We start from the raw sequence: 20,026 nt of genomic DNA, 5'->3' as shown, positions 1-20,026 counted from the left end.
TCGGTGGATGAGACAACATGAACAGGAGCTGGGGAAGCAGAACTGTATGGGCCAGAAGGGGCTGATCAGGATGACCGTCGCCCTGTCTTGTTGGATCTTGTGTAGCACAACCATGATAGGAGTGGTAGTGGAGGGAAAGCATATTTGAGCTGGTCTGACCAGAAGCGAAGGAGAGCATTGCACTGGGGGTGATAATTTAGGGCTCCTCTGGAGCAATACAAGGTGCACTTGCTGTTGGTCTGAGAAGCAAATAGATCTCTGGTCGGGTTCCTCATTGCATGGAAATGTTGTGTAGCACCCTGTTATGGAGTTCCCACTTGTGGTCGATCGCAAAGTGTCTACTATGGGAGTCTGCAAGCACTTCTGCTTCCCCAGAAGTAGGCTGTAGATAGAGTGATCTGATTGGTGAGGCACCAGTTCCAGAGATTGACTGCTTCTGTGCACAGGGAGGCAGACTTCGCTCCCCCTTGCTTGTTAATGTAGAATATGGTGGTACTGCTGTCTGACATTATCTGGACTTAGCAAGAGTGGATGAATGGAAGAAAAAACTTGCATGCCGTCTTACTGCTCAATGACATTGATGTGCATTCTGAACTCTTGAGATGTCCAAGTCCCTTGTCATGTGGTTGTCTATATGAGCTCACCAGCCTATTAGGGATGTGTTGGTAATAACGGTTTTGTCTGGAGAAGAGGGGACAAAGGGGACTCCCACCAGAGGATTTGTCCACCATAGGAGGAAAGACAGTACCCTTGGTGGGAACTGTGAGCGGAAGGTTGCCCAGATGAAATCCAAAGACTGCGTGGGGGTGAGGATGGACTTTTTGATGTTTACACTGTGAGGAGAGGAGACGGAGTATTACAGAGGTCAATGCAGAGGCCTCTTGGTGGAAACCTGGCAGCGAGGAGCCAGTCATCGAGATATTGAAAAACAAGGAGGCCATAATGTCTGACATGAACTGCCACTCCTGAAAACACTTTGTTAAAGACTCTGGGGGTGGTAGCTATCCCAAAGGATAATATTCTGTATTGGAAATGGTCGAATTCCACCATAAATCTGAGACAATATCTGTGGGCAGATGAATATTAACATGAAAGTAAGCATCTTTCATATTGAGAGCTGTGAACCGCATGCCTTTTTCTAACGATGGAAATATTGCTGCCAACGTGACCATGAGAAATTTGAGTTTCAAATGAAGTGGGTGGGGTGATGGTGGTTGATAACTGGTCTCCACCCACCCTTCTTCTTGTGTATTAGGATGTAGGTCGAGTAAAAACTTGTTCCCTGATATTGTGGAGGAATGCGCTCTATTGGTCTTCGCTGCAGTAAGGAGTTCAACTCTTGGGTGAGGATATTATTGTTAGAGTGGTCCCTGAAGTAGGACGGTTTTTTGAAGGAGGTGGCATTACAAACTCAATTGAATAGCATAGCGGATGACTTTTAGCACTTGCTTGTCCATTAGCATCGCACACCAAGTGACCCCCCCCCCCCCCGAAAATAAAAGAAGTGATAGCTGATCCCTGAATGGAGTAGTGGGATTGTGAAGTGCTAGGCTCAGTGGTTCGTGGCTGTTGGGCTCGTGTAAAAAATATCTTCTGGTGGGTGGTCGGGATAGATAGAAGCTGATGTGGGTACGAGGAAGTGGGACCTTTGAATCTTCTGCTTTTTGCATGGTGGTCTGTAGGGTCTCTGACAGTATAAGTGTTGAGACCTGTACAGCAGTATTGTTGACAGGCAATGAAACTTCATCTTAGGTGCAAGTGTGCAGATGCCCCACAATCAAAGCCTAGCCTTAGCCTTTAGGGTGTGTAGTGACACATCCGTCTTTTGTTTGAAGAGGTGAGATTCATTGAAGGGAAGGTCCTCGGTGTTCTGGACCTCCCTGGGTAACCCTAAGGCATAAAGCCAAGACAGTCACTTTACATAACAATGGCTGTAGCCATGGGTCTAAAGGAAGTATAGGCCGCATTGACTGCAGATTGGAGGGCAGTTCTGGCTATTAATTTACCTTCCTCAATGAGAGTTTTGGAAATGGGTATGATTCTTTTGTGAGAGGCTGTTGGCGAATTTCTCAAATTTAGCATAGTTCTGGGAATCATATTTAGCCAATAGCAATAATTGGCTATCCTCAGCTGTACTGTGGAGGATGAGAAAACTTCCTCTCCTGTAGATTTAAGCGGCCTTTGTTTATCTGCAGGTGTAGATAAAGGATGTTGCTGCTTGAAACTTTCTGAAGCAGTCTGAACCACCACTGAGTTGGGAGCTGGCTGCGAGAATAAAAATTCTGAGCCCTTAACTGGCACATAATAGTGTCTCTCCACCCCTTTGGGGGTGGAAGCATAGAGGTGTGTGGGGACGGGTGCCACACTGTCTTAGCTGGCTCCAGTATGGCCTTGTTGAGAGGCAGGGCTACTCTTGTATACCTGAGGTGTGGAGGATGTCCAAGAGCTTGTTTTGGGAGTCCTGGATTTCCTCTGGTGGGATCACCGCTTTGTCCTGCAATGAAGATGGTAGTATAGCTGGTTCTGGAGGAACCATAGTACTCCTCCTCTGACATTGGGTCTGGGGGCAAGTTCAATGGTTGCCTCAGAGGGGAACCAGGTGGCGACTCCCTGGTGGAGCGGACAGACTCTGAAGGGGGGTACTGCCCCCAGGGCCCCTAATATGGCCAGTAGGAGGGATCGATGGGTGATAATGGAGATCCCTATGACATGGGATACCAATGGCTCTGGGCTAGGTGACGAGGTGGTTGCTCCCAGGGTTGTGCAGGTCTCCTGGGAAAAAGATAAGAGCATAAGGGAGAGGTGGCTCCTCTGGTGGTTCTGAATCCCCCAAGAACAAAAAGGCTGATTTAGGCTCTAGCGGCAATACCGTCGGAGACGTGCACATTGTATATGGGGGAAAGGGGCAGCTGTGTACCATAGGCTCTGTACTATAGGTGAGTCTCTTGGAGAAGATGTGTTCCCTGGAGACGGAGGGTCCTGATGGAAGGGGGCAGATTCTGGAGCTAGAAGAGTGAAAATGTGCTGTGATGCAGCCATGGATCTGGATCTCCCAGGTGTAAGAGTTTGAAGCCCAGAGTTCTGAGCACAGTCCAGTACCTGAGCGGGGTACAGGAAAGGGGGGTAACCCCGTAATCTGAATTTACTCTAAACTTGTAAAACCTATTAAAAGTAGTAAAATTACTAATCTATAGGTTATTTAAGAAGTAATAAAATTACTTACAACTGTTTATTAAGAATGACATCAGAGATGAGGACACTGAAGAATTAAACCTTTCATCCTCAGACTAATGGACCGATGGAGGAAGAAGATTCCAGAACTGCATCTCCTTAAACCCCACTTGGAAACAAATCAACAGCCCCTGCCCAGTACAAACCACCAGTGTTGTGATGTGCTCTCTGTGTGGAAAACACCTCTTAAAAAGAAGTTGGACACATTTTTCTGCAATAGTGTAAGTTCCTTGGTGGGCTCATTGTGTAGCCTCATGTACGGGCACTGCAGTAGCCTAACCTCAAGGTGACAAAGGCACAAAACCACACCAAAAGGGAAGATTTATCCAAGCACTTTTGGCCATTACTGGGCATTCTGGAGCAACAAGGAATATAACACAACCCCCAAATTGTGAACCTACATTACAAATACTGGGCGCACTTCCTTAATCAAGGCTACTGCCATTTCTTCTCCCAAATTTTCTGCCACCATTATCACAGTCTTGCGTGGGTTGAATCGCAGACAACTAGTTGTCATTCAAACCCTGATCTGAGCCAGTTACTCAACTGTCCTGGTGAAGTCAGAAAAGATAGAGATAGAGCTTGGTGTCATCACCACACTGAAGGCTGTGAAATGCATTCCTCCATACAAACCTTCCTAATAGCCTCAGGAAAGGAGGCCTTGGGGCAGTTAAGCAATTGTCTGGTATTGTGCACTTGATCTTCATCCATCACCAGAAAGACACTAACCAGAGCAGTTTCAGACCCAAGCCTGAAACCAGACTGACTCGGGTACAGAGAACCTGAGGCCTATACCACACTTGCCTCACCACAACCTCCCCAATTATCTTTTCTCACAAACAGCAGAAATGACATTGGTTGATATTTCACTAGATTTGTCATGTCTGTCCATGTCCACACATGATTTCTGAACAGAGGCCTTATGAGTGCTGCCTCACTGAGCCATACTAGCCAATGCTGAAGCATAGAAGCCTTAGCATTGTTGCAGTGAGGCTCTATTCTACAACTGTAGTGGCAGACAATATAGCCTGGATCCAAGACATTTTATTTTTTTTAAAAGTCAAAATGAAAAAAACCTACATGACAATGCTGGGTGGAGGGGCAAATCCCACACTTCTATGTAATCAGGGGTTCTCAAACTGTGGGTCGTGACCCCTCAGGGGGTCACAAGGTTATTATGTGAGGGGTCGTAAGCAGTCAGCCTCCACCCCCAAACCCCACTTCACCTCCAGCATTTATAATAATGATAAATATTTTAAAATATTTTAAACTTATGGGGGGGGGGAGTCGCCCTCAAAGGTTTTCTGTGTGGAAGGGGTCACCAAAATAAAAGTTTGAGAACCAGTGATCTAAAGGGAATTCAAACTGGAGAAAAGGTGAACATATTTTTCTGTATTAAGAAAGGAAGTGGCAAAACTACCCAAACAATAGGCTGATTATCTCAGAAAGGGATTTGTTTAAGGCATATTTTTAGGAAAAATCTTAGATGTCAGCTTGATGTTGATAGATAACGACTGAAGCAAATACATGTCTCTTGGGCATTCTCTACATGCTATAGTACTATCCGTATGTCTGATATGTAAAGATATTCTGTGAAAACTGGCATCAGGATGTTAATTACATGAGTACAAACGCTGCACACATCATCTACAGAACAGTTGAAGTAGTACTAACATCATGGGTTTTTTTTTGTTTTTGTTTCAGAACTTAATTCCTTCTGTGTTCAGCCCAGTTGCTGTCTCTGCTAGTTACCATTCATTTTCCATTTGCAAATGATAATTTTTGCTTTGAATGGCATGCCTGGCTGCAGGGCAGAGTAAATCCAAACCTTTTCAAGTGTAGCCAAAAATTTGCCATGAATTAGGAGACTGCAGTATATTTACAATACAAAATAAAATATCTCTAGGAGTGCTTGATGGCAGTGATGATGGTATGAATAAATGCAGATTATTTTTTTTTTGGACAGGATAATTTTCAAAGGAGCAATTTTGCAAAGACTCAGGAAGAAAACAATTTTGTTTCATTTCCATAACAGAATCCAGACCTCCAGATTCAACCTCACGAGCTATAATTATATATAAGAACTACCAATGTGAGGTTTCAAACACAATGCCTTTTCTTTTCTCTTTTCTTCCAGATTATTTTCTGTATTGTCACTCTATGCAAAATCTTTACAGCAAAAATATTGGCTTGAAAGAACTCTAGGCTTTAGAGTCATCTCACTGTATCTATCTGTTAACATTATGGGAGCAGGAAAAAATCCCTTTATTCATATGCAGTTTTGACTGCTGAAAACTGATGTTTAGCTGTTCATGGTGGATGGACATTTTAGTCACCTCTTTCATAATTCAGACACGATTGTCCTAGACTCCATACTGAAGGATGCCAGATGCTAAAACTACAATTCTCTTCTGCAGTGCAACTTGCAAGACATTTTACTCCAGAACAGTCACGTAGCCCAGAAACAAATACAACAAACTACTGCTTATAGCAACATCCCAGATATTATCCTTCAACTACCATTGTTTTAATAAAATATTTTCCACCTGTAGCATTATGTAGGCAGCTCTGAAGCACAAACAAGACACATGAAGCCACCTACACAGTCTGAGTGACATAGAAAGTACATCTTTCTTACTCTATATTTGCAGCACATTGTTGATAGTTATTTTAAAATGTAGTAATCTAAGCCATTAAACATCACTGCTTGGGAAATGAGGTTTCTCTGCTAAACAGCCAGAGACAGCATGCATAATAGATTTCAGTGCTCAAAATAGTTAAAACTCTCACACTGCTTTTGAAGCAACACATGTGAGGCTGTCACTGCAATCCCACACCCCAGAAGGACCTTGTTTATGGATAACATCTGGTAGTAATTATCTGCTCGCTAGAAAACAAGGCAACATTTTTTGTTACCATTGGGACTCAGAGAACAAACAGGGCATTATTTACTCATTAAAGAAAATACTTACTCCAACACCACCACAAGGGAGCCTGACAAACATTGATGTTATAGAACCTGTGGAAAAAATGAGAGCAGTAAGTCATCAAAAAGGCAGAGTTAACAGGTTTGGCGGATGATTTTTATGGTAATACTGAAACCTTTCCTAACACAGTAACATGCTTTGATTTTATTACTCTGTGTTGAAAGGGACACAAAAAAAGATAATATTTCAACATGTGCATAAATACAGAATATACAATTGTATAAACTATACGCACCTGTATGTACAGTTCCTAGATTTCAACCAATCACAGTGAATATAAATAATGAGTCTGCAGAAGTCTTGTTCATAGAAATAAAATTGATAGCAATAGTAGTGACTGCTAATAGTAACTCCTGAACATGTCTGCTGAGACTAAAGTGTAATGGGGTCCTACTACTTTAAACTAAAGGGGGAAATTAAAGCATGAAAAACCTAATTATTAGCTGACTGCACTTGTTTATTCAGGACTCCATAATATGAAAATTAGTCAATATAGTACTACAGATTTTTGGACTGTATTAGACACTTTCATACAGTGCTATTAAAAAAGACAAATACCATAAAATAAATAATTAGCCAGCAGGGAACATGAGTTGCTTAAGATTGAAAGAGGGAAACCACTTTAAGAGGTTCCAGAAAAATAGAAAAAAGATGCTGGGAAGACATTGTGAACTGATGAGAATGACAATGTTATTTTCTCTGCCCATACATCAGCCATAATATTCTTTGGTGGAATGTAATCTTGACAGCTGTAATATGCACAAATCTTGGGAAAAAAATTCTGAACAGAGAACATCTGTATTACAATTCAGGACTATTATATATACACAGTGTGTACAGTTATATCTATATACACACACATATACAAACACATGGCAGGAAGAAAACATGTATTTAAATGAAAATGTTTTCACCAGATTGGGTTCTTGTTATTCTAGTTGGTCTATATTGAAATAATAAAATGGAGGAAGTTTCCTTAAAATGCAAACAAACTCCTTTGTAGATCATGAAATCAGTGATGGAAAGCACACTTGAGAGCCTGAGAACCATGCTGGAGCGAAATGTATCTCAGACACAGCTACATAAGTTTTCCCCTTCAGCTGAAAGTGAGGTTAATACATCCACAAGATTCATTGTTTGAGGAGATCCATATGGAAGTACTCACATAGCCCTGCCTGAGACCTCCGGCCACATCTTCAACTGGTAATCCACCTATTATTTAATATTAATTGTTCTGACAACATTTTATATTTTCAGTGCATAGATTTAAAAGTAGCCTTATTCACCTATATTTAAAAGCTGTTCTGCATGTTCTATAGCATTAAGCTATCAGATAACAGAGGTGTCTATATATTTAATCCAAAACTTTCAAGGGTGGTAGAAACACCTAAGCAAGTTTACGTATCCTGCCAGGAAAGCCACCAACTTGTCACAGCTAACCATGAACTTCAGACACCATCAGATAAATTATATTTCTGCATAATAAAAATGCTCAAATTTTACTGGGGCAGACAATTCAAATGTCAGTGATGGATTTAAATAGGTTCAAATTGGTTTCTTCCATGTTAACAGAAGATTGCAAAGTCTTTTAAAATTTGTTTGAAAGATTCAAAGATGATACAAGTATAAAGCAGTTTAAAAGTACAATTAATTAGTACTGGATTTCTACAACATTTGAAAGAACCTGCTTATAATGCTGAGAAATTTGAGATGCAGACTTCCTGGTTTCTTTGAATAAATGCTGCTAGAATAAATGACATCACAGCCATCAAGAACATAAATGAAAAGTCATTCCATGCAAGACCCTTGTTTTCTTTCTCTCAGCTTTCTAAATGGCTCCCTTTGGCCTGAAATTCCCAACTCTCAGACCTATTTAGGGAGGAAAGTTCAAACAAAATCAGTTGATCCACTTTAATGGCGCCAATGGTTGTATACACATCTCTATTAACAAAAGTAAAGATTCTCTGCATGCCAGTAATTCAAACACAGGTTTGTTTAAGCTTCAAACTTGCTGTGGGTTTAGTCCTTTGACATATTTTAAAAAACTTGGGTCATAAATTAAGAAAGCACAATAAGCAAAAATGGGCTTGTTCTCAGGAATAATCTGCTTGCATCCGACGAAGTGGGTATTCACCCACGAAAGCTCATGCTCCAAAACGTCTGTTAGTCTATAAGGTGCCACAGGATTCTTTGCTGCTTTTACATCTGCTTATAACTTCTCAAACTGTTTTTTCCAAACACATCAAAGACAGCTGTTCTCATTGTGCACTAGATCCATCGCAAAAGTAAACTCTAAACCAATGCTGGGTTGTTAAAGACAGTCTCACCCTCCCCATTCCTGCTCCAAAAAGGTGGCTATTTACATGGGTCTTCTGGAAATGTCCCCATTCCAAAGTCATGTCCCAGTTATGCTTATGAAACCTGCAGTTATCTCCCACCTATAACCCAACCCCGTGCATCCCTGGCTGCCGGGTCCTCAATTTAATTTCTCTCTGCAGGATGACTGGCAACCACATTGTGCTGTGATGATGTGCCCTTTTCCTTTGTCTCTGTGGTTATTGCTACACAGAATAGTAAATGCTGGCAGCTACATGTGCAGTGCATGACAGAACCATGACAACAGCAGGAGCTGCACACTAGGAGAGGCCAACTGGCAGGTGGTGATAACATATGCAGTTAAGGTCAAGGATAGTCACATGGCTTGACCTTAACATTCATAACTCTGGGCTAAGTGAGCAGGGAAAATAAGCTATCTGGCAAGGTGGGAATTCTCTTGTAAGCTCAGTTAAGCCTCTAAACTACTGGTGAGCCCCTTCCAATGGAGGTCCCAGGGGCCCTCCCATGGGTGCTGCATGTTCTAGCACGGCATTTAAAATGGCTCCCTAGCGAGTTGTGGTACATAGCTTGAGTACACAGTGCAGCACAACATGGGCTCCAACATGTTATCCATGAATATTATTCTTACAATCAATTCTCTGTCCATCAGAAACATTACTCCCTATCAAGCTCATCTTTCATTCACTGTTTCTCTGTTTGCTCAACGAGAGATTACTGATTTGCTTTAATGAAAGGTTTAAGAGTTGTATTTTTCTTGCTGTAAGCCAAGAGACGCCTAATGTCATTGGAGTCTAAGATGGTTCCATCGGTAGAAATCCCATGTCGCTGCACTCTTCAGCTTGGGGTTCTTTGTTTTATAGGGGCTCCTCTGACTTATGTGGCTTTGGAAAACAGATGGGCAGATAAACGTCCTGGCCCATATGAAACTGGGAGACCACCTTGGGCAGAAAGGCCGGGTGTGGATGCAGTTGGATGTTGTCCTTGTAAAAGACCATATAGGGCAGTTCCGAGGTAAGTACCTGAATCTCAGAGACCCTACGGGCCGAAGTATGCAGGCCCAAGGACCAGAGGGTGGCACGGGAGTCTTTAAGGCTGTGGAGCCGTGCATCGGTCAGCTCTGAGAAGAGCCCTGCTCCCTCGAACGGGAGATTGTGGAGGGTAGTCTGCATCTTCTGGGACAGCCCGGAGGACTGTAACCAGGAGCTGCGCCTCATGACCACCGCAGAGGCGACCACTCCGGCCACCGAGTCTGTAGCATCCCAGACCATCTGGAGGGCCACTGCTTTACCTTCTTCCACCAAGGTGGCAAACTACTGGGCTCGGTTCTGTGGAAGGCCCTCCTTGAACTTGCTGATGGAGTCCCACAAGCTGAAGTTGTACCTGCCTAGCAGGGTCTGATGGTGAGACACCCAAAATTGCAGGCTGTCCGTTGAATAAATTTTTCTGCCAAGTAAATCCAGTCTCTTGGCGTCTTTATTTTGGGTGTGCCACTGACCTGTCCCTGCCTGTCCCTTTTGTTGATGGCAGACACTACCAGAGACCTACTGGAGGGTAGGCGTACTGATAGTCAAATCCCTTTGCCAGAACATAATATTTCTTTTCAGCTTTCTTGGAGGTAGGCAGAATGGAAGAGAGGGTCTGCCACATAGACTTAGCACTTTTCAGGACCCCTGGTTGGACAGGCAATGTGATCCGGGCCAGAGTGGAGGCATGACATTGAAGAGGTCATCAGACTCCTCCGCTAGCTCCTTGACCTCCAAGTTCAGGTTATCAGCACCCTTTTGAGCAGTGCCTGGTGCTCTTTGAAGTCGTTGGGGAGGGCTGCTCGCGTGCGAGGAGTCCGCCACCACCTCGTCCGGAGATGAAGAAGATGACTGTACCACGGGGGAGGCTTTCCCTTGCCCGTCCGGGGATGGCTCCTTGGGCGTCGAGGCCCGCTGCGCCGTACCTCCATCGGACTCAGCACTGTGCTTCGATGCCGGAGTTGGCTGGGCCGGAGGCAGTTTGTCCGATGTGGCCTGAGAGGAATGGTGGGAATATGGGACTGGCATGATGGGTACATCCCAGGGGCTTCAGTAGTGCCACTGGGAGGGCCACTGCCCCTGCTGCCACCACTGCTGGGGCCATGCCAGTCTTGCGGGCCGTCGGTGATTCGCCTCTCGTAGGTGAGGGGCTGAACTCTCCCTCTGACTCAGACCAGTGCCCTTCCGGCAACCAGGGCTGAGTCATAGATGCCCGAGTCTGTTGGCGACCGGTAAGGAAGGGATGAGGAATGGTGCCAGCCGGAAGAGCAATACTGGGGAGTTGCAGACTGGTGCTGTGACCGGGAATGATCCCGCCCCAAGGGGGATTGACACTGGGGGGACTGCCTAGGTGATGGGGCTCTGCACCACGGTGATCTCTGGTGGGAGGCGTGGCATTACTGCGGGTACAGGGAATGGCATCGTGACTTGGGCAACCCAGGCTCTGGGTCTTCTAACCAGAGACCAAAGCTGCGGCGCCGGGATCCAAGGCCGTGGTGAGAGGGATCGACGCCTGTAGTCCGGGGACCGGGGACTCTCTGTTGTTTTAGAGTGAGGTCCCATAACAGGCTTACCCTTAGAGGTCTGGGCCTTAAACGGGTCCATCGCCTGGCCTGGTGTCTTTGGTGCCGGCCGGCCTACTTGGTCCTTGGCTGCCAGGACCGCCTTGGGCACAGGTGGCCCTACAAGGGGCTGGGGCCCCCTGCCGCTCCTGGGAGTCGGATCCCAGGCTGGGCTAGGGGGTCTGACCACAGCGGTACCCGCGTGTAGCTCCGGGACGGGCATGTGGCCTAGCACAGGTCCTCTGCCTGAAGTCTCCTTGTCCTGCAGTGCCGATGGGCATTTGGGCTTCAGCTGCTTCTTGGGCACCGGCAAGGGGAAACGGTGCCAGGCGGGTTCCAGTGCCGATGCTCAAGTACTAGGTTGAAGTCCAATCGAGTGGGCTCCGAGGCAGGACAAAGTGCAGCCTCCATGAGGAGGGCCCTCATGCGGCGATCCCGCTCCTTTTGAGCTCGAGGGAGAAAGTTTTTGCAGATCCTGCACTTGTCTTTTCTGTGTGATTCCCCCAGGCACTTCAAACAGCTATTGTGGGGTCACTAATGGACATCGGACAGGTACACAATGAACATGACTTAAAGCCTGGGGAATGGGACATGCACTGCTCCGAAGTCCCAACCAGGACTCTAACTACTAAAACTATTATTTACACTTAACTTAATGGTCAAACTAAGCACCTAACAACTAACTACAAAGGAGACAGAACAATGGATTGAAAGAACTGCTAACGCTCTTTCCGACCAGGGGCGGTAAGAAGGAACTGAGAGGGCGTAGGGTCGGCAGCGCCTGATATACCAACTCATGAGCACAGCACTCAAGGGGGAACCGCAGCCAACCCTACATATACTACTAAGTCTCCAATGACTGTCAAGTATCAGAGGGGTAGCCGTGTTAGTCTGGTTCTGTAGAAGCAGCAAAGAATCCTGTCGCACCTTATAGACTAACAGATGTTTTTGCAGCATGAGCTTTCGTGGGTGAATACCCACTTCTTCGGATGCAAGTACTTCTTGCATCCGAAGAAGTGGGTATTCACCCACGAAAGCTCATGCTGCAAAAACATCTGTTAGTCTATAAGGTGCCACAGGATTCTTTGCTGCTTCTCCAATGACTGTGCTCATGGCTGCACAGACCCCTAGAATGGAATCAACATGAGCAAGCACTCGAAGGAGAACTAGCTTTGTTAAAGGAAAACAATATCCTGCAGTGCTAGAGAATATCGAAACATGTTTTGGTTGGTTGGTTTGGACTATAAAACATACCACTTCCATAACATATTGCTGGGGGATAGTCTCTTCAGCCATTCCTTCTATTATTCATTTACTTTCACTCCATCTCCTCCCCTATTACTTCTTTTCACTCTAGCCTTCCTTTCCCTGTCTTTTCTCTCTCTCCTACTTTACCTTTTGCCTTCCTCTAATTTTTCTAATTTACTTATAAGTATTCCCAATATTTTAATCCCATCTCCTCTATTTCTCTGCTTTTCTCTGTCTCCACCAGAGAGACACTATTGTCTCATGGATGTCCTCCCCACCCCTACCACGACCTCCTCCCAAACATATATGTCTGTAGAATCTCTATTCTTTTCCAGCATCTACTTGTGTCTTTTCAGTTAAATGCTGTGAATGTGACTGATCATACACTTCTAAATTGTGAATGTTGAGGAGGGATTTTTTTCACGGTTTATATTTAAAAACTGTCATTGTAAATGGTGGAATCTAAGATCTCTCTGGTAGTTTTAAATTTTCAATCAAGAAACATGTACAAGTTGGCAAAATTGTCCAAATTGTCAGAGTAGGAGAGTTTCAGGCCAGAAGGGACCGACGGAACAGAATGGAAGTCAGTAATTGTCAAGCTATCCTCTAAACAGAGTACAATTTTAGAGATGTGACATGTTCTGTGTTTAGGATTATTTGTTTCTGAACTGAAAAAGCAAGGAATTTTTTGAAAAAACAAGTTTTCCCTTATTCTGATTAGTTTATACATGTGGGCAAAGAGAGACTGTTTCAAAGTCCTGTCTAATTGGTGTTTGCTTTTAACTTATATTTGTGTATTTATTTTTTTCTGTGCCTTAAAATTACTCTGAAGTGTTTGGAAATTTTGATTCAGAAACTTTCTTCTGAATGCTAAGTAAAACACACAGTATTATATGTTTGGTTTTATAGGTCTAATTATTTTTATGATATGATTGCAGGATGTAACACTAGCTTTGCTAAACCAGGGCCACTTTTTCCTCTTTTTCATTATGTGGAAATCCTGTGGCCACAACCAGGATTTCTATATAAAGATAAAGGGTAGTATGTGTCCCTGTGTGAACTTCAGGTGTTCGGATTTTCAGTAATAAGAAGTACTACTGCTGCAGGTCACTGTGTGGTGGTAGATTAGTCTCTCCTTGGTAATGTGGCAAAATCAAAAGGTCTGATATTCCTGACCACTATTTTTCTATGGATTGCAATTTTCTATGGATTGCAACTGGCAGGGGCAGCTATAAACCTAAGGGATATATACAAGTATCAAATACACAATGAAGAATAGAAATGACAGATTTATGGAAGATAACTCATGGATTGCTGAATATTAATAAAACATTTATACTGGCCTACTTTGGGGACCTTCTAATATCAGTGTCAAAGATGACTGATTCAAATCAAAACTATTTACATCAAATTTAATCAGTATTTAAAATCAGCAAGCAGGAAACTGATTTAAATCATCAATTTTAATTCTTGTTCTACATTTAGGAAAGTAACTAAAAAAAGTACAAAAGATAAATTCTCCCTGGTTGGTATAATTTGGTACTAATTTGCTAACCAGAAAGATATAGTATATCTATACACATTTATTTAAACAATTATATAACTTAATGTACATTTATTCAGGGTCTTGATTTTTTTTTTCACTTTTTGTTAGAGAAAGGTGAATGACATTTCTTATTTATTAGATAATGATTATCTGGTTGAATAAAAACAATTTTTTGATTTTTTTTTAAATGATTGATTTTTATGTACCCTGATGTGTGTTGATAAAATACTTGATATCTATCAGGAATCTTAAGATGGCATCCTGTTACTGAACAGTCAAAATCTGTAAGTGTGCCCATCGTGAAAACAGACATTTAAGTAAAACATTTAAAACTATTTATTTTCACAACAACAACAAACAGAGAAAAAGCAAACAGTGTCTCTTGAGGGATTTTACACTGAGTGACTCGCAAGACAATTTTCCAACAGGGAAATGATAAAAAGCGGGGACATGATGAAAGTACAGAAAACAGTGAAAAATAGATTGGGAGCTTTTGTTCTCCTTGGCTTGTACCAGAAGAACAAGACAATGTTTAATGAAACCGAAAGGTGCCAAATGCAAAACTGTTCAAAGGAGATACTTTTTCAGATAGTGCACAATTTGACCATGGAACTCATTGACCATGGAGATCACTGAGGAGAATTTTATAATATTTATAATAATAAACTGACAATGTATAAATGTGATGTTTATAATGCAATCATAGAATATCAGGGTTGGAAGGGACCTCAGGAGGTCATGGAGTCCAACCACCTGCTCAAAGCAGGACCAATCCCCAGACAGATTTTTACCCCAGTTCCCTAAATGGCTCCCTCAAGGATTGAACTCACAACCTTGTGTTTAGTAGGCTAATGCTCAAACCACTGAGCTATCTCTCCCCCCTAAAGAGGATTTGGTATTTACATGCATAACAAGAATATCCAGTTATTATAACCTATACGAAAAAAGTAGATTGGAAAGGATATTAAACCTCATGTCTCAAAGTTTAAGACAAACTCTTATTATTAGGGATTAGAATGAGACCTTTATGGGCACAGATTAACCCACATCTACCTACTGTGCAGTTTTTTCCATCTTCCTCGGAAGCTGCTGGTGCTGGCCACTGTCAGAGACAGGATATTGGACTAGATTGACCATGATTCTGATCTGTTCTGGCAATTCTTATATTTCTATGAATCATAAGTACTTGGAAAATGCTTGGATTACATCACAGGGAATCCAGACCTCAAGGTATATGCGTGAAGCATAGGCAGCAGTCCTTAGCTTTTGTACTACTCCACGTATCAGATACGCCTTTGGCATATCACTATTCCAACTAATTAGGATCACCCACAGCTGCACAGGTTTTTGATAGCATGCTTGGTTTCATTTAAAAAATGTGGCAGTCATGATCCAATGGGGGAGAAGATGTACATATTTATTTGAACTGGTAAATATTGTGTCTAAACAGACCAAGAGTTGTATACTGTCGAAGACATGATGTTTGACTTTCTTTACAGAGTGCATGTTAATGGTGATGCCAGGCCTGGTCTACACTACGAGTTTATATCGAATTTAGCAGCGTTAAATCACATTAACCCTGCACCCGTACACAATGAAGCCCTTTATATCGATATAAAGGGTTCTTAATACCGATATCTGTACTCCTCCCCGACAAGGAGAGTAGCACTGAAATTGGTATTGCCAGTTTGGATTAGGGTTAGTGTGGCCGCAATTCAACGTTATTGGCCTCCGGGCGCTATCCCACAGTGCACCATTGTGACTGCTCTGGACAGCAATCTGAACTCGGATGCACTGGTCAGGTAGACAGGAAAAGCCCCGCGAACTTTTGAATTTCATTCTGTGTTTGCCCAGCACGGAGCGCTGATCAGCACAGGTGACCATGCAGTCCCAGAATCAAAAAAGAGCTCACCCATGGACCGTACGGGAGATACTGGATCTGATCGCTGTATGGGGAGATGAATCTGTTCTATCAGAACTCTGTTCCAAAAGACAAAATGCCAAAGCATTTGAAAAAATCTCCAAGGCTATGATGGACAGAGGCCACAACAGGGACTCAACCCAGTGCTGCGTGAAACTTAAGGAGCTGAGACAAGCGTAAAGGAAAGCCAAAGAATCAAATGGACGCTCACGGAGGGAGGGAGGGAGGGGGGGACTGAGGACTCTAGCTATCCCCCAGTTCCCGCACTCTCCGAAAACCATTTGAATTCTGGGCTGAGCTCCCAAAGCCTGAAGGGTTAAAAACATTGTCGCAGGTGGTTCAAGGTATATGTCGTCAGCCCCACCCCCGTGAAAGAAAAGGGAAAAAAATCATTTCTCGCCTTTTTTCCATGTCACCGTATGTCTACTGGATGCTGCTGGCAGACGCGGTGCTGCAGCGCTACACAGCAGCATTCCCTTCTCTTCCTGATGGCAGATGGTGCAATATGACTGGTATCCGTCATCATCATCCCATGAGTGCTCCTGGCTGGCCTCGGTGAGGTCGGCCGGGGGTGCCTGGGCAAAAATGGGAATGACTCCCGGTCATTCTCTTCTTTAAGCTTTGTCTCCTGAAGATTCAGTCCTGCCTGAAATATCATAGCAGCTGGAGGCTGCCCTCCCCTCCCCCCTTCGATGTCTAATGGAGATTCAATCCTGCCTGGAATATCATAGCGGCTGGAGGCTGCCCTCCTCCCCTTCCCCCCTTTTCTCTCTGCTTGCAGAGGCAATAAAGTCAGCGTTTTTTCTTATTCCTGCATTCTTTATTACTTCATCACACAAATGGGGGCATAACTGCCATGGTAGCCCAGGAGGGGTGGGGGAGGAGGGAAGCAACGGGTGGGGCTGTTGCAGGGGCACCCCCTAGAATGGCATGCAGCTCATCATTTCTGCGCGATGTCTAGGGCTCTGACCTGGAGCGGCTGTTTGCCTCTCTGGTTCTTTAGTTGGCTTGCCTGATATTCTAGGCAGGACTGACTCTCCATTAGACAAAACTTAAAGAAGAGAATGACCTGGGGAGTCATTCCCATTTTTCTCCATGCACCCCCGGCTGTCCTCACGAGGTCAGCCAGAAGCACCCATGACAGCAGCAGACTGGTAACCGTCATTGCCAACTTGCAAAGCAGCAGACGGTACAATATGACTGGTAACTGTCTCTGCTAACTTGCAAAGGCAAGGGGATGCTGCTGTGTAGCACAGCAGTACCGCATCTGTCAGCAGCATTCAGCAGACATATGGTGACAGTGAAAAAAGGCTAAACGGGCTCCATGGTTGCCGTGCTATGGCGTCTGCCAGGGCAATCCAGGGAAAAGGGCACGAAATGATTGTCTGCCGTTGCTTTCACGGAGGGAGGATTGACTGATGACATTTACCCAGAATCACCTGCGACACTGTTTTTGCCCCATCGTGCATTGTGATCTCAACCCGGAATTCCAATGGGCGGGGGAGACTGCGGTAACTATGGGATAGCTACCCACAGTGCAACGCTCCGGAAATCGACACTAGCCTCGGTACATGGACGCACACTGCCGAATTAATGTTCTTAGTGTGGCTGCGTGCACTCGACTTTATACAATCTGTTTTAAAAAAACGGTTTCTGTAAAATCGGAATAATCCTGTAGTGTAGACATACCCCCACTCACACTGCCAGAAGAATCAGAAGTTTGCAGCTCAGATTTCTCTGGATTTTGAAGAGGTGGTAACTGTCTCAAACTCAGCAATAACCACAGTGCTGATTAGATTTTTAAACACCTGCTGTATAGTTTTCCTCTTTGGGGTTTTTACATATCTACTGAACTTGTAGCAAAGCCTTGCCAGCTCTCTTACTGTGAGTATTAGCTCCACTGAAGACAATCAGGTTAATCCCCTTTTCACACTATCGGAACTGAAATCAATCCCCACTACGGTTTTCTCAAACTGCATATTCCAGGACTATGTCTCTTACTCTTGACTCCCAGATGAGAACTTCCAAAACTATTATTCAAACCTATCACCTAATGCTGGTAACAGGCACTTGAAAATTACAAAAGAAGAGAAGGTGTCTGCACGAGTATACTCAGGTAAGACATTCATTTAAATGTGACTTGTGTGATACTCGTACAGTCTTTTTCTGAGCAGCAATCCCTAGTTTGTACAGTAGGAAAGAGGGAAAGTCTACAGTCCACAACTAATAGATACTTCCCTACTCAAGAAGACTCTAATCTTCAAAGAGAAAAAATAACCTCAGAGGATCCACTGTATAACTACAATGAATGCTTTGCCACTCAGCCAATAATACTTGGAAAACAGCCTAGCAACAAGCAGTTACTCAGCAGATCTTCCTTTTCCCACCCAGCTCCTAGGAACCAGCTTGGTGAAATGAGCACTCTAACAGGGCTGCATAGTTTTAGTATGATACATATCACATATAACACACACAAAATTCATCCACTTGACAACAATGAAGCATGGGACCATCAGACCATCATGGGACTCGATGGGTTAGGGGATTCGTAAGAGGATACAGAACCTCGCTCTTTTAGATCAGTGGTTCTCAACCAGGGGTACGCATACCCCTGGGGGTATGCAGAGGTCTTCTGGGGGTACATCAACTCATCTAGATATTTGCCTAGTTTTACAAGACTACAGAAAATGCACTAGTGAAGTCAGTACAAACTAAAATGTCATACAGACAATGACTTGTTTATACTGCTCTATGTACTGTACACTGAAATGTAAGCACAATATTTATATTCCAATGGATTTATTTTATAATTATATGGGAAAAATGAGAAAGCAAGCCGTTTGTCAGTACTAGTGCGCTGTGACACTTTTGCATTTTTATGTCTGATTTTGTAAGCAAGTAGTTTTTAAGTGAGGTGAAACTTGGGGCTACACAAGACAAATCAGACTCCTGAAAGGGGGACTGTAGTCTGGGACGACTGAGAGCCACTGTTTTAGATCACCATTTCAAATCTGCCTGTGGTAGGTAATGGCAGAGAGTGGTCACCATCTGACAGCTGTTTGATGGTGTAAATCCAGTTTTATGGGGACAGGACCAGCATCACAAATCCTACACACCAGCTGGTATCCTGTGACAAGCACAGCAGAGAGTCCAAGGGTAAAATGGGTATGGAGACTGAACTACCTTCTCCTCCTCGGTGGCAATACCTCTAGGTCTTTGGCACTTTAAAGAGAGGAAATAAAGGGTATTTCTACATTGCAAAAAACAAAAAAACAAACAAACCATGTCAGCGAGTCTCAGGAGCCTGGGTCAACGACTCGGGCTTGCACTACGGGGCTAAAAGTAGCAGAGTAGACATCCCCGCTTGGTCTGGAGTCCGGACTCTAAAACTCAGTGAGGAAGAAGGGTCTTGGGCTCCCACCCAACTAGGAACATCTACACTGCTACTTGTAGCCCTGAAGCGGTGGCCAAAGTCAGCTGACCCAGGCTCAGAGTCTCACGGCCATGGTTTTTTTTCCCCAGTGTAGATGTACCCTGGAAGACAGAGGAAACCAAACGTCTATCACCTGTCCCACTGAAGCGCAGAAGAGATGACTTGTGGTGTTCAGAATGGTGTATGCTCAGTAACTGCCAGGGTCAGTGTTATGGCTAACTAAGTTACTTTATGAATGTAGGACCAAAGAGGTAGTGAAGCATGACCCCCTGCTGTACCTAGAAGTTTCTTGCTGTCCAGTTTCTGTCTGTTCAAAGGGTTTGTGCCATACAGGAGCGTGTGCGCCTCTGAGTGAACTGTCTGTAGCTCTTCTAGAGTTGCTTTTCTTCCACGAATACACTGCAGGGGGAAAGGAAAGAAGTGGTAAAATCATATTTACTGCAATTACCTAGCTTGTCTTTTTACTTCCCTTTGGCAAAAAGGAAATACTGCTGGAAGTCATATTGCACTAAGGGTTTGTTTTATTTAAATTACAGGTTAAAAACAATTTTTTGCTGACAGATATTTTTATTAAACTGTTATGCAAAAATTCTTATTTTGTTTACTCACAAAGGTACATTTTTAGTCATGAGAAGGATTTCAGCTTAATCCCATTAATCAAAAGATTTTATATGTAAAATAACCTTTTGGATTTTTTAAAAGATACATGCTCCAAAATCTTTGCTGAATTACACAGCAG

At 43.7% G+C, this 20,026-nt stretch overlaps 1 protein-coding gene across 1 annotated transcript in view; it reads right to left on the bottom strand.

The window, feature by feature from the left end:
- Positions 1 to 20,026, bottom strand: part of HDAC4 (histone deacetylase 4) — a 449,638-nt gene that overhangs the window by 58,425 nt on the left and 371,187 nt on the right. The window contains exons 18-19 of the mRNA XM_045032382.1: positions 19,566 to 19,686; positions 6,204 to 6,250 (exon numbers count right to left, since the gene is read on the bottom strand). Coding sequence (XP_044888317.1) covers positions 6,204 to 6,250; positions 19,566 to 19,686 — 168 coding nt within the window. The remainder of the gene's footprint in view (positions 1 to 6,203; positions 6,251 to 19,565; positions 19,687 to 20,026) is intronic.

This window comes from Mauremys mutica, chromosome 10, assembly GCF_020497125.1.
Source record: "Mauremys mutica isolate MM-2020 ecotype Southern chromosome 10, ASM2049712v1, whole genome shotgun sequence".
Lineage (NCBI taxonomy): Eukaryota > Metazoa > Chordata > Testudines > Geoemydidae > Mauremys > Mauremys mutica.
Note: the sequence above shows the minus strand (reverse complement) of the source record. Positions and strands in the feature narration are given on the sequence as shown.